This window comes from Geotrypetes seraphini, chromosome 11 (assembly GCF_902459505.1).
Source record: "Geotrypetes seraphini chromosome 11, aGeoSer1.1, whole genome shotgun sequence".
Classification (NCBI taxonomy): domain Eukaryota; kingdom Metazoa; phylum Chordata; class Amphibia; order Gymnophiona; family Dermophiidae; genus Geotrypetes; species Geotrypetes seraphini.
Genome location: NC_047094.1, coordinates 119420933 through 119435606, shown reverse-complemented (window position 1 = coordinate 119435606; position 14674 = coordinate 119420933). Strand labels below are relative to the sequence as shown.

The 14674-nt window shown below is 42.7% G+C and overlaps 1 protein-coding gene across 1 annotated transcript in view; it reads right to left on the bottom strand.

The window, feature by feature from the left end:
* The window catches only part of SLC12A5 (solute carrier family 12 member 5), a gene marked incomplete at its 5' end in the record, with an annotated part of 142652 nt that overhangs the window by 42887 nt on the left and 85091 nt on the right, over nt 1–14674 (bottom strand). The window contains 6 exons of the mRNA XM_033962619.1: nt 1689–1884; nt 6425–6593; nt 8705–8809; nt 10700–10819; nt 11385–11483; nt 13782–13900. Coding sequence (XP_033818510.1) covers nt 1689–1884; nt 6425–6593; nt 8705–8809; nt 10700–10819; nt 11385–11483; nt 13782–13900 — 808 coding nt within the window. The remainder of the gene's footprint in view (nt 1–1688; nt 1885–6424; nt 6594–8704; nt 8810–10699; nt 10820–11384; nt 11484–13781; nt 13901–14674) is intronic.

Sequence of the window (14674 nt, the reverse complement as noted above, 5' to 3'; positions counted from 1 at the left end):
CTCCACTGTGGTTTGTTCGTGGAAAGAGAAGTGGACATAAGGAGACATGGAGGAAACATGAGTCTTTTGGTTACCAGATTATATAACAGTAAAATTCGGACACATGGCCCCGCCCCCGCCCCACCCAGTTTCACCCAGCCCCACCCTGTTTTGCCCAAGTCATGCCCTGCTCTGCCTCGGCCCCGCCCTCAAACCTCTTCTCGAGCTCGGAGCCACGTTTGGAGGGCCTCTGAGCACACGCAGGTGTGGCATAGTGATGCCACATGCTTGTGCGCATGCGTGTGACATCATTGTCACACCTGCATATACTTGGAGGCCCTCCAGATGCGGCCCTGAACTTGAAAAACTGGACAGGCTGCTGCATTTTAAAAAATATGTCCGGACATCCAGACAGTCCTCTAAAAAGAGAGCATGCCCGGGAAAATCCAGACGTCTGGTAACCCTGGTTGCTTGTAGAAGTCCTTCTCAACACTTTCCTGGGTTTTCAAGATTACTGCAATGTACATGCACAACCTAGATTTGCATATATCAAAGACCCACTGAATGCAAATTTAGCTCATGCATGTTCCATTACGATCATCCTGAAAACTCAACTGACTTGGTGTGGCTCCAGAATACGGTTGAGAATCACTGACTTAGAGAAATGCCCTGCCCCTCCCAGTACCTATTTCTATTTCCCAACTGGTTGATTGAAATTCCTAGGAGATTTATTTTAACCTAGAGCAGAGAACATTTATCTAAGCCAATTCAAGGGAGGCTCCAGGGTAATCTACCAGTTTAGCTTTCTCTTAGCTCCATTTTCTAAAGGTGATAGCCCCCTTGATAAAAAGGTTTTATTGTCCATTCCATCGCCTTAGGCTCAGGACCTTGAACTTAAGTTACAGGCAATCATTCGATTAGAGAGTCCTGTAGCATGAGAGATATTGCCAAACGATGGGAAGGTTTGCTCAGCATTCCAGTACATTCCTGAAATGCTCTCTCTTAAACCAAGCCTGCATTTCACCGCTGTTAGGAAGAAACTTGTTCCAGAGAGGTGAGGGCTGGATAGAAATAAGCTTAAAAAAAAAAAAAATAACCAATTTGTTCTATCGGAAAGCATGTGAGGAGAGGATGTTAGACAGTATAATGGATGCAATGTAATCCTAGCCGCATGTGATTTTCTGCAGTTCACTAGTCACGGTTTGTTTTGGCTAATTTGAATATCACAAAGGCAATACACACGAGGAATACTAAAAAATGATTATTTCCTTCTTCCTTCATCAAATGAGAAAAATATTCCAACTGGGGAATGCTAATTTTTGCTAATAGCGATGCATGATGGGAAAAGAACACAGTAATATCAGCGTCTGCAGAGACTAAGAGAGATGTTGATGTGCCATAAAGTGTCAGTGATTGATAGGCCCTCTAAAACCAAGCGGCGCAGTTTAAATCCCATGCCAAATGCTTACATCGAACGGCTTGTTTTGTGTGGTTTCACCCCCCCCCTCCCAAAAAAAAAAAAAATAGTTCAAAAACATTGATACACTGTGCAAAAACAAATCTGAGAAATGGCTATTTTCAAAGCAAGAGATGGACATTGCCTGTTTAGAAAATGGTCATGTTCATTGCTGGATTTTTGCGCGTCTTACGTAAAACATCTGCACTCAGATTTAGACGTCAGATCGAAAATGCCCCTCTATGTAACCTACCTATAAAGTTTCTCCAGGTCTGGTGATCTTCCTTTTGCCGCCAGTTTCTCGGCCACCCCACCAGCACGGTGTTGTGCTGTAATCCCCCAAGTCCACTGGACTGGATCAGATGAGATATGCCATCGCGAAGATTTGAGGAAATCACTACCTGGCAAAAACCTTTTACCTTCTCAGCTTCCATCAATCTGCGAATGGACTGTATAAATGTGAGATGGCAAGGGAGTGGGAAACGGCATTAAGAAAAATAAGAAAGAAATGGTCAGATCAAAGGGAAATAAACAAGAGAGACACACAAAACAGACGTGAGGTGTGAAAAGTGAGCATCAAGAGATGGGACACTACCAGGTCAAACAAAAGAAGACAAAAGAGGCAACCTGTGATGCTCAATCTGTTTATTCACTGTTAAGACCCGATACGTACGTGTTTCGGCCATAAGGCTTTCCTCAGGGGTCTTGTTTCCAGTGGAGTACAATTTCTCGCATATGTCTCTTATCTTTAAAGATGGTAATTAAGACACTGTTAGAAGTCTAGTCACTGTTCTGACAACAATCTCACGCATCCACTCAAAGTGAAAGTGAAAGTCAGTATGAGTGGATGCGTGAGATTATTGCCAGTATAGTGATCAGGCTTCTAACAGTGTCAACAATCTCACGCATCCACTCAAAGTGACTTTCACTTTCACTTTGAGTGGATGCCTTAGATTGTTGCCAGAATAGTTATTAGGCTTCTAACAGTGTCTTAATTGCCATCTTTTTAGATAAGAGACATATGCGAGAAATTGTACTCCATTGGAAACAAGAGCCCTGAGGAAAGCCTTATGTGTCGGGTCTTAACAGTGAATAAACAGATTCAGCATCACAGGTCACCTCTTTTGTCTACCTTTGTTCTACCTTGAGAAGTTAGAATCTCCTGTATTCATATAACACTACCAGGTTATTCAGCCCACAGTGGTGAGCATTTTCTTAAATGCTGGTTGTGTTGGATGAATTAGATATGGATATTCAGTGCCGGTCCATATCCCCCATACCTTTTTTACTTCCCTGGCGCATGGTTGCTGCCCACATCGGCATCAGCGCTCTCTCTGACATCACTATCTGGACCTGCGCCTAAGAAGTCAAAGGGCGAGCTGACACCAAGCCAGAGAAGTTAAAAAGGCATGGGGAAAGGGAAGGGTGTGTGTGTGCAGCAGGGGGGGTGTGGGAGGGGCGCCACTCACATTTACTACGCAACTGAATGCTATATATATTGGCCTACTTGCTTGGACAGTTAACCAGGAACCAGCATTGAATAGTGGATGTGCCTGGACAATTCTTGGCTTTGCCTTTAGCTCTGTCCCCCCAAATGTCAGTTTTTTCCAAGTCATTTTGCATTTAAAAAATATGAACAGCGTGGGACATGTTTACATATTCTATATCACGTCAAATTAATGCACCTTTCTTAAGGTAGACACTTGTAGTTGCTTTTTTGCAGGTAGAGGTTTGCTAGAAAAATACACTTTTCCTATCCCAAGACCCAGGAATACCCAGGAACACCTCCTCTCAAATCTTCCTCGAGGGAAGGCAATTTTCAGACGGCGAATTAATGTAAGTAGCTTAAATCGGCTCTATAAAATTTGTTCTCATTGGGGTCCTTTTACTAAACTGTGTTAAGCACTTAACTGCTAGTGCAGGGTTGCATTATGGGATTTTGTGGTATTTTTGCAGTTAACACATGGTAAACTGCACGTTAATAGCGTTTTGTCTCGGGGTGTAGCATGGGTGGAGAATGGGCATGGAAGGTAGTGGTGCCTCCCCATGACCTCCTCTCTGTCCCCCCGCTTCTTCCCCCCTCACGCCCTCCTCCCCCCCCCACATATCTCTTTAAATATTTACCAGTGCAATGAGCAACTTCTCCGACCTGCTGCTCAAGCCGGCGTTGGCTTTCCCTCTGATGTCACATCCTGACCCCACGACCAGGAAGTGATTTCAGAGCAGAGCCAAGCTGGTACAAGCAGCAGGCTGGAGAAGTTGCTCCTGCTGGCGAAGATTTAAAGAGGTACGGGGGTGAGGGCATGAGTGTGGCGCAGTTAGGGCCCAATTCTATATATGTTGCCTATAAAGTTGGCGCAGATTAGTGTGGCACTAAGAATGATTCCTTAAAAGTTAGGCATCCATTATAGAATCAAGCTTAGCGAGTGCTAAGCATTCTAACACTTAGGCTCACCCTATTTATGCCAGGGTTTTCTTGGTCTAAATGCCGGCGCCTAATTCGAAAACAAGAGCAAGATGTGCATTTAAATCTAAAACATTGCCAATTAATGTCAATAATTGATCACTACACCCAATTATTAGCATTACTTGGCTCTTAGCTAATTTAGTGGCGCTCACATTTCAGGATAGCGCACAATATTAACATAGAAACATAGAAAGATGACGGCAGATAAGGGCTACAGCCCATCAAGTCTGCCCACACTATTGACCCTCCCTATTAAGTCTAATGACCCCCTTAAGTATAATTGTAATTATGCTGCCACTCTACTGACCCGCTCTTTCAAGTCTATACCCTAGTGACCCTATCCCTTGGCATGACCCTCGTAGGGATCCCACATGGGTATCCCATTTATTCTTGAAGTCTGAGATGCTGCGTGCCTCGATCACCTGCACTGGAAGCTTGTTCCAATGCTCAATCACTCTCTCCGTGAAGAAGTACTTCCTGGCGTCTCCACGAAACTTCCCTCCCCTGAGCTTGAGCGGATGACCCCTTGTGGTCGAGGGTCCCTTCAAAAGAAAGATTTCATCTTCCACCTCGACCCGTCCCGTGATGTACTTAAAAGTCTCAATCATGTCTCCCCTCTCCCTACGCTCTTCGAGAGTGTAGAGCTGCAATTTGCTCAGTCTTTCTTCATACGGGAAATTTGTGCACCATTTATTGAACCCCGGAGCAGATACTTAGGCCCCGATTCTACAAATGGCACCCAAAACTTAGTGCCGGTCGATCTTAAGTTAGGCGCCCTTTATAGAATGGTGCCTGGCAGCACCCTAATCTTAAGCGCACTCTATTTACGCCAGGGTTTTCTTGGCCTAAATATCAGCGCCTACAGGCTAAACACACCCACGATCCACCCCCCCCCTAACCATGCCCACTTGCTGGTCGATGCCTAGGACTAGGCGCCAACCTGAAACTGGAAGGCACCTAAAAACCTAGATGACTACCATCCAATTTGTTTTAATTTAAGCCAATTATAAGGTGCTAATTTCTGGGTGCTGATTAAGCTTTTCAAATTTAGGTACCTAACTTCAGGCATCTGTGTGTCAATGTTAACATACAACCTGCACCAAAAAGAGTGGGAATGCCCCCAACAGATGCAGCATTAAATTGACAGCTACTCTGTGGCAAAATCCTAAATTAAGCCACACAGTAACTGCAAATTTTACTAATTATTGGCTTTTAACTTTTTTAGTTCTATTCAACTTATTTTATTGTTTTTTTTAACTACTGTAAACCGCATAGAGCTTTACGGCCTTGCGGTATATAAACTGATTATTATTAGTAGTGGTTTAGTAAAAGAACCCCACAGCGCATTATTCACTAACTCCCTCCCCCCATTTACTAAACCGCGATAGCGTTTTTTAGCGCAGGGAGCCACGCCAAAAATGCTCCATGCTGCTCCCAACGCTCATACAGTTCCAATGAGCATCGGAAGCAGTGTGGAGCATTCAGCGCGGCTCCCTGCGCTAATAATTGCTATCGCGTTTTAGTAAAAGGGGGTATATGAGAACATTTTAATTGCAAAAATCTATAATACGAGTATATGGTAAAAAGTTTGTAGATATATTCAAGATAAGCACAACTCTTATTATTAGACGATTGATGCAATGGTGTAGGAAGAGTGAGAGGCGGCCGGGGCAGTGGCGCCCTGCCCTTGACTCTGCCCCCCCCCCCCTCCGCCGCACGTGTGCCCCCTACTCTTCCCCCGTACCTCTACTTGTTCCCTGCCGTGAGCAAACAAGAACTTTGACGTGCCCCTCATGACCCTGTCGTCTCTCCCACTGACGTCACATCCTATGCATGGCACCCAGAAGTGACATCAGCGGGAGAGACGATGCGGTCGCAAGGGGCACGTTGAAGTTGTTGCTCGTGGCAGTGAACAACTAGAGGTATGGGGGAAGGGAGGGGGCGTGAGCGTGGCAATGTGAGGAGTGGGAAGAGGTGGGGGGGGGCCGAGAGGATGAGAGGTGCCGGTGCCCCCACCAACATGGCACTCGGGGTGGACCGCCCCTCCCATTACTATGCCACTGGATTGATGTGCTTATCTTGAATATATCGACAAACTCCTGAAGAAGGCAATGTACCAAAACGCTCGCAGCGTTGAGTCATGGCTCATATATATTTTTATCTCAAATAAAGATCCCGTTTGGAAACATCTCTTCCATCCCACTAGTTTGTTCATCTATTTTTAATCACGTGGGGTCTCTGTGCTGCTTTTCGAGGTATTAGTAACTACTCCATGGGGTCATATGGATACTATACAGTTAGGGTCATGCGAATAAGAACAAGATTATGCTCACATTTTTGGCTTCCTGTTGGTAACATAGGACCCCTTTTACAAGGCAAATATGATACAGCTTATTCAGTTCCTATGGACTGTGTCGCATTTGCCGCGCTGGGTCACAATACCGCATTTTGTAATGGATGCAAAAAAAGCACCTTCATTTCTCTCACCTAATAATGGCAGAATATTAGCTTATCTCTTTTACCTCCTCAGCACGCTGTGACTGTGGGTGATTATCCAAATAGGTCCCTTCTAGACATGAGCCAACGATGGCGAGTCCCTTCCCTGCTTTGAGCTGCGATGTGAGAGAGAGGAGTTGTGGATGGACCACATTCTGGTCCTGATCCACTCGGACCAGAACGAGCAACTGAGGCCTGTAAATTACATTTAACAAATCAGAAGGATTCTTCAGAGATTTTGAGGTCAAGGAATATCCCATAGGCAACTAGACAGTTGTCCACACAAACCATCCTGTATAAAACGATTTCGCTTTTCCTTCATTAACCATTTGCTTTGCTCCCATCTCTTCATCCAGCAATTATTCACTTACTCAATATCCTATATATAACTTCACAGAAATAAAGGAACATGATATCAGACAACCCCCCCCCCCCCAAACACAGCACATCTACGGTATCTCTAATCACTATCACTAACAGTTTTCTATGCTTTCCCCTTGTTTGTTTATTTTTATCAATCTTGCTACCTCTTTTTTATTACTCTGGAGTCTATTCTCTTCCATTTTCATATGATTATTCCTCAGTCTAAAACTTCCTTTTTACCAAAATTTCTTGCTTAATATTTCTGTGATTTCTTTGCCATATTGGGTCAGGCCAAAGGTCCATCTATTCCTTGGGTTTTGGCCAGGTTCTAGTGACCCGGATTGGCCACCGTGAGAACGGGCTACTGGGATTGCTCTGCCCCAGTAAGGTTATTCTTATGTTCTTATGTTTCCACAGTGGCCAATTCAGGACAAAACCCCAAATAGTAGCAACATTCCATGCTACTGATCCTAGGGCAAGCAGTGGCTTTCCCAGTGTCTGTCTCGTTTGCAGACTATGGACTTTTCCTCCAGGAACATGTCCAAACCTAGGACATGTTCCTCCAGGAACATGTTAAACCTATCTACGTTAACTACTGTTACCACATCCTCTGGGAATGCATTCCAGAGCTTAACTATTCTCTGAGTGAAAAAAATATTTCCTCCCATTGGTTTTCAAAGTATTTCCCTGTAACTTCATCAAGTGTTCCCTAGTCTTTGACATTTTTGATGGACTAAAAAATCAATTCACTTGTACCCATTTTATACCACTCAGGATTTTGTAGATTTCAATCATGTTTCCCCTCAGCCGTCTCTTTTCCTAGCCGAAGAGCCTTAACTAGAATCACTGTCTCCTCATTAGCACATTCAGCCTTCTGGTTAACCATTTTTCATCCATTCAGTGACTATTAAACTTCCTCATTTTTCTGTTCTCACAATACCCTTTTGTGAGATTCAGCTCTCTATAAGTGTGATATTCAGACCAGGGGAGATAGCTGGGCTGAGTTCTGTGGTCAGGCTGAGCCTGGATATTCAATATGGGGCCATTTCCAGTGATCAGCATTGAATACCTGGCCTACTTAGCAGGTCATGTCATCATTAGAACAGAAGAACAGCCTTACTGGGTCAGACCAATGGTCCATCAAGCCCAGTAGCTCGGTCTCACGGTGGCCAATCCAGGTCACCAGTACCTGGCCAAAACCCAAAGAGTAGCAACATTCCATGCTATCGATCCAGGGCAAGCAGAGGCTTCCCCCATGTCTTAATAACAGACTATGGACTTTTCCTCCAGGAATTTGTCTAAACCTTTCTTAAAACCAGTTTTTACCACAACCTCTGGCAACTAAGTTTATAGCAGCCAAAAATAGACCAGCTATTTAAGCGAGCCAGTTTGACCACTTAACTTAGCCAGCCAGCAGTCTGACTTTTGCAGATAGCCTACTATCTGTTAGCTGCTACTGCTAAAATTCAGTGGACATCTTATTCTGAATATTAGCGCTTTGGTAGTTATGTGCTATGTAGCCAGCCAGGAGCCAATCCTGACAAGTTAAATAGCTCTGACTATTGGGTGGTATGTCCAGTGGTGTAGTAAGGGTGAATGGCGCCCCTCCCCCACCCTCTTTCCACTGCCCCGCGTGCACGCCTCCTTCCCTTTCCCCGTACCTTTTAAACTTCTCTGGTGTGAGCAGCATGCCCACATCGGTGTCAGCTCGCGCTTTGACGCTACTTCCTAGGCGCAGGTCCCGGAAGTGATGTTAGAGTGAGCGCCAATGCTGACGCGGGCAACAACCTTGCACTGGGGAAGTAAAAAAAGGTTCAGGGGAACGCAAGGGGCGCACGCGTTAAGGAGGGGGAGCAGAGAGGAGGAGGTGTGCTGCGCCCTTACTACGCCACTGGGTATGTCTTTCTCTGACCTTTAGTGAAAGATGGAAGTATTAGATGTACCTCCAGTTCTTGGTGTGAGGGGGTCCTTCCTCTAGGCGAAGAAGGGCGTATCGAGCAGCGCTTAGAGATAATCCTCGAATTCCATCGCCCCATTCTTTCTCAGCTCTGCCATTGTGACACATGGAAACACAAGAAAATGACTAATGGAGCGTGTGGTGCAGTGGTTAGAGTGACAGCCTTGGCACCCTGAGATTGTGGGTTCAAATCCTGCACTGTTCCTTGTGACCCTGGGCAAGTCACTTAATCCCCATTGCCCCAGGATAGTTAGGGAACAATGCATAAGTACCTGAATAATTTGTAATCCGCATAGAATTGTAGGATATGCGGACTATAAATTATGAAATAAACATTAAAATAAAATTAACTGCTCTACTTATGTGTATGATCCTCTTGCAGGTATGCGCTAAAGCATTGACATGCTACCTTGGAGAACAGTGCATTGCACAAGTACACATGCAAGAACCAATTGTAACTTTTGGCATCCAGTTACACAATTCCTTTTAGGTTGTGAAGTCTGGGACTCACTGGTGTGTTACATTTTATTCTGGATATATTTCAGGTTTCTTAAATAAGAGTTGGAACTAAAGTACTGTCTATTCTTTGCATCTTTAATAGGGGTGAAGCCTTGATAAAGCGGTTCCCGCGAAACATGTCGGCTAAGACACCCTGCTTGCTATAGACATTGACTACATGAAAAACAGCATACAAGCTAAGTAAACTATTGAAAAACTATTTAAAGTTGCCTGAATACTATTTAAAATTATAAATTAAGCTCTTAAAAATAATATATAAAATAATACATACAGACCCAGTGACGATTTGCCACGTAAAGCTCAGAACAGTGATACGTTGAGTTCTGAGTGGTGACGCTGAGGGTCTAAGAAGATTGTGAATAAAGGCTGCTTTTTGAAACAAGGAAGAAGTTCCTGTTTCTATGAAACTAACATTTTATTCTGGAGCACAATGAACCAGTGATTATATTGAGGAAGGAGCTCTGTGCCATGTGGTCGATAATTCGTCTTTCTGTGAAGGTCCTCTCTTTATTATTATATCAAAAATGTTTTCCGGCTATTTGGCAATATTCATTGAGGGTCAGATTCTCTAAACAGTGCCTAAAGTAAGGGGCCTAACTTATCTCCCCCCTCCCCCCACTAGCATCTGCTGCAGCAGTAACTGCCTCAAAGCCCGAAGAAATTTAAAGGGCTTTGGGGCTTTTGCCACGCGGCAGCCGCTAGTGCAGCTTTGTAAAAGAGGAGGTTAATTGGCAAAATCCCTACAATAGTTTCAATAATTGAAAAAAAATTTAATTGGGCGATAGGCACCTACTTGATTCTATAAAAGGTACCATATATACTCAAATATAAACTGAGATTTTGGGGCCATAAATATGGCCCAAAAATCCCCCAAATGGGGATCTCGGCTTACATTTGGGCCATCGCCTACCTGTCCCCCTCCCGGACATGTTGCAGGCCTCTGCCGGGCCTGCCGTATGGCCTGGTGGGGTTGGCTGAAACAGGAGGGATCCCTCCCATCTCCTGTCCCAGCTGACTCTGGCAATTTTTTTAACCTCCCTCCCCCCTGGTACCTTTTTGAATCCCTAGTGGTCCAGCGGTGCTGAGCCCCTCCCTGAATGGCTGCCTTGAGTTCTCGTGGCCCAGCAGTGTACCGGGCATGAGCAATCTTTCCTCGCTCCTGCCTGGCACTGAGCCGCTCGCTGATTTCTCGCGTCACTTCCTAGGCGCTCACCTTAGCAGTGCCTAACGCCTAAGTGAGTGTTTCTATGGGCAGAGCGTGACTCCAAAAATGTAGGCGCCTGATATGTAGGCCTGTAAATGGTGCCTAAGCATGACTGACATGCGGCTGGTGCCATTTTTCTAGGCGGTGACCGATTTAAGTGCCGTTTATACAATCCAGGCCTGAGTGTTTGACATTTTGAAAGTGTTATCATGGGTGCGCCTTGTGCTTTACCACTATGGTCTATGAAATTGGACTCACCCTCTGTATTCAATGTATTTATAGATCAGTCCAGCAACCAGCATGGCAACAAGTGCATAATACCAGGAGCAGATAAACATCAGCGCCAGACACAAGCTCATCCCCAAAAAGGACAGAGTCCTGAGAGGTAGGAAAAGGGAGCAGAGCAGAACAGAATTAAGCAGCGAGAAAAAATATCTACCATAAATTTGCCCTCCCACATCTAGAAATCAAAATACAGTTGGTCAAGTCCATACCTGAAGCAAAGTCTATATATAAAGACAAACTGCAGGCCTCACACCATACCTTTAATAAAGCCACAGCATGATGGCTGAAACTTTGGTTCTACCTACACAGATGTGGTGAGACCCAAACAAAAAGAGTGCATATAGCCTCAAGGATGGGCAGAAACATAGGGCTCCTTTTATCAAGGCGCACTATGGGGGTTAGCGCGTCGGACATTTCATCATGCGTTAACCCCCGTGGCAGCCTATAATCCTAACGCCTCATCAATGGAGGCGTTAGGTACTAGCGAGGCAAGCGGTTTAATGCGTGGTATTCCGTGCATTAAACTGCTACCGCGCCTTTGTAAAAAGACCCCATAGAAGGTGGCCACAATACATATGCCATTGGCAAAATAGTAATTTCCATGTACAGAAAAAAAAAAATCAAATGCCACTAAATCTGAATTTATTTAGGTACTTACCAATGATAGTATCGGAAGCGAGGCCTCCAATTCGGTGTCCTCAGAAGAGTTTGAACTGCACAGGCCAAGTTAACAAACATATAACACATCAAGAAAAACCTGAAGATGTGAACAGAAAAGAGAAGGGAAATAAGAAACGCGAGAGAGGGAGGACAAAGTATGCATGAAGAAAAAAAAACAACAACAACAGATGGAATGATAAGAAAAGAAAAAAGGCAAAACACAACAAGAACCACATAAAAAAAGCCAAAAAAAAGCGGAAAGGAGAAGGAAAGAAAAGAAGGAGCAGAAAAAAAGGCAAAGTTAATAATTGTCCAGTTATGCAAATCACTTTATCACAAATGTTTATGTTTATTAATACTTTCAATACCACTTTTGTTGGTTTTTTTTTTAATTATTGTAAACCACTGAGATTTGCTTTTGCATCTTCTGTGGCATATCAAGCACTTGCAATAGTCAATCAATGAATCAATATATTACATCTAAACAGAAAAACAGCGAGACAGAGAACAGAAAGAAGAAACATAGATAGCGTGCAGGCAGATTTTATGTCCCAGTGACCTGCTGCCATAGGTCAAAGAAAAATAGCATATTTTCAGGTCTTTTATTTTTTAATTTGCTATAAGACCTCTCTAATCTAAGATATTTAGGAAAAAAAATTCTATAATAGATGGACAAGAACAAAACATGTTTCTCAAGGTGGGCACAAACTGGAGAGGGAATTGATCTTTCTGTGATCTCAGTACCCAGGTGGGCATATATGAAATGAGACAATCAGATAAGACTAGGGGTTGACTTGTCAAGACCTTAAAGGCCTAAGTGATTATTTTAAACTGTATTCTTAAGTAATTGGAAGTCAATGGTTAGCAATTGACAATGGTGTAACATGATTTCTTTGCAAATTGGATGAATTTTTCCACAGCATTTTGCAAAAGTTGTGATTTCCTGGGAGGAGAGGGTAAAGGCAATCCATTATATATTGAATTGCGACAATCAAGCCTATCAATAATAAGAGCGTGAATAAAAGTAAGCAAAGCTTCTTTGTTCGGATATGCCCCTATAGATCTAATACGATGAGGGTTGAAAAACCTGAAGTCATATTCATAGCAACATAGGGGTCCCTTTACGAAGGCACGCTAGCCGAGCTGGCACGCGCTAAATCGGCTAGCGTGCCTTCGTAAAAGAGGAGGGGATAGTAAAAGACCTCAGATAAAGACCTGAATGGTCTATCCAGTCTGCCCGTTAGTTATTCTCATTTAAAAATATATGATTAATTTAACTTGTCTCTTAGATGACCAATAAGTCATTTTAAATAATCCATTGACATGTCACTTTAAATGATTAATTAATAAGTGTATATGAAATCTCACATTTTTAGTTTATTTTTCACACATATGCATTTGGGAGTGAGTCATCCATCACATTCATATTTATTAACAATTATGCTTTAAAGTCTATCTTTTAGAACTTCCTTTACATATTTTGATGGCAAGTATCTTAATGACATTGATCACTTTGCTGGTGTTACACCTTTAGATGGTCATCTTTCACCATCAATTTGATGGTCTCCATGCACTGGACATTACTAGGACGTTGTTATTTATGGTATTTTCTTGCCACAATATGGTTTACTTGTTGAATATTAGATTGGCTTATTCACTTGTTTTCCAAAAATAGTTCTATATTTCCTTTTTATAGAATTTTTAGTAATTGTTTAATTAAATACTCTTTTTTTCTTTTTCCTTCTTTTTGATGGTTTTTAGTGCTTCATAAGATGATTGGAAAGATTTTGTGAATTTTGCACGTCTTAACTGTCATGATTTCCCAATGAGGTATGATAACATAAGAGAAATTTTTTATAGGCACTGTTTTTTTCATGGTTTTTTTCATATCTCATGTGTATTGTCGTCATTGAATTAATTTTGTGTTTAAATTTTGTTAAATATATGTGTTTTATTATTTAATCATATTTTGGGGTTTTATACTTGTTCACATATTAATTAAAATATTTTACAATTTTTATCATTATTATTTTTATAAGAATGTAACAATTGGTTTTTGCTTTTTAATGTTTATAATGATGTGTATTATACATGATATATTAATGTTTATCGTTCAATTATTTTTCATTGCTTTTACGAATGTTCATGCAATATGTTTTTAGAGAATGCTGATAATTGTATATTTCTGTCACATGTTACATTTTTTAGACTCCTGAGGCAGACCCTTGTGGGCCGAAACATGATCGTATCAAGTCAATTATAATTAAAGAGACTGAGCACCAATTGGTCACCTTTGTTGTGTTATTTGCTTTTCACTGGTGTGAAGGCAGTTTTTCCTGTTAGTTCTCATGAAATAAGCTAAAACATAAGCAAATCTAGTCCAAGAGACACTTACATTGAAAGAATGGGAGCGACTTCATCCAAGGAAGCAATGAGGATTCCAATTTCACAAATGCAAGCAGTAAGTAGCAGGGCCCATGTAGGCTCTCCATTAGCTTTACCTTGGCCGAAGACCTGTACAAAAGAAGGTGGAAAGGTTGACGAAGAAAAGGAGGAAGGGGGAGGAAATTAGTTACCACTGCAGAGATGTCAACTCTCTCACTGAGAGTGAGTCACGCTCATTTGAAGGCTCTGTCACTCATACTCTTTGAGAACCTCTCACCTATTACAACTTCGCTGCCAGTGCACAGATCCTGATCAATGTTTTCATTAGCAGTGAGTCTAGGAGAAAAGCCAAGGGCCACCACCATAGTAATATAGTAAATGACCGGTCCATCCAGTCTGCCCATTAGTTATACCCATTAAAAATACATGATTAAATTGTCTCTTCTTTGATATTTCTGGGTCATGGATTGTAAAGTCCACCTGGTATTGTCCTAGGTTCCAAATGCTGAAGTTGCCATCCGAGGTCACTCCAGCCTATCCAACCATCCTGTTTGCAGGATATCTACTATAAAGTCTGGTCAGTAACATCCTCATGTTCCAAGTCAGTGGAGTTCCCATCGATGCCCTCCCCAGCCCATCCTACACCGAATCACTACATATTGGACACAGACTGTGCAAGTCTGTCCAGTACCAGCCTTAGCTCTTTAATTGACATTCTTTGTTTTCTATAGGAAGACATCTGCACATACCCCTTGCATGTCTCCTCCTGCCCAATCCTTTTTCCACGCATCTACAAGTACACAAGTTGTGAAATCCTGTGTGGCATACATTTAGCCACTGAGAGGAGGGCAATTTTCAGCCTGGAGTATTTGCCTGATAATTGCTTAGTTATCTGGGCAAATT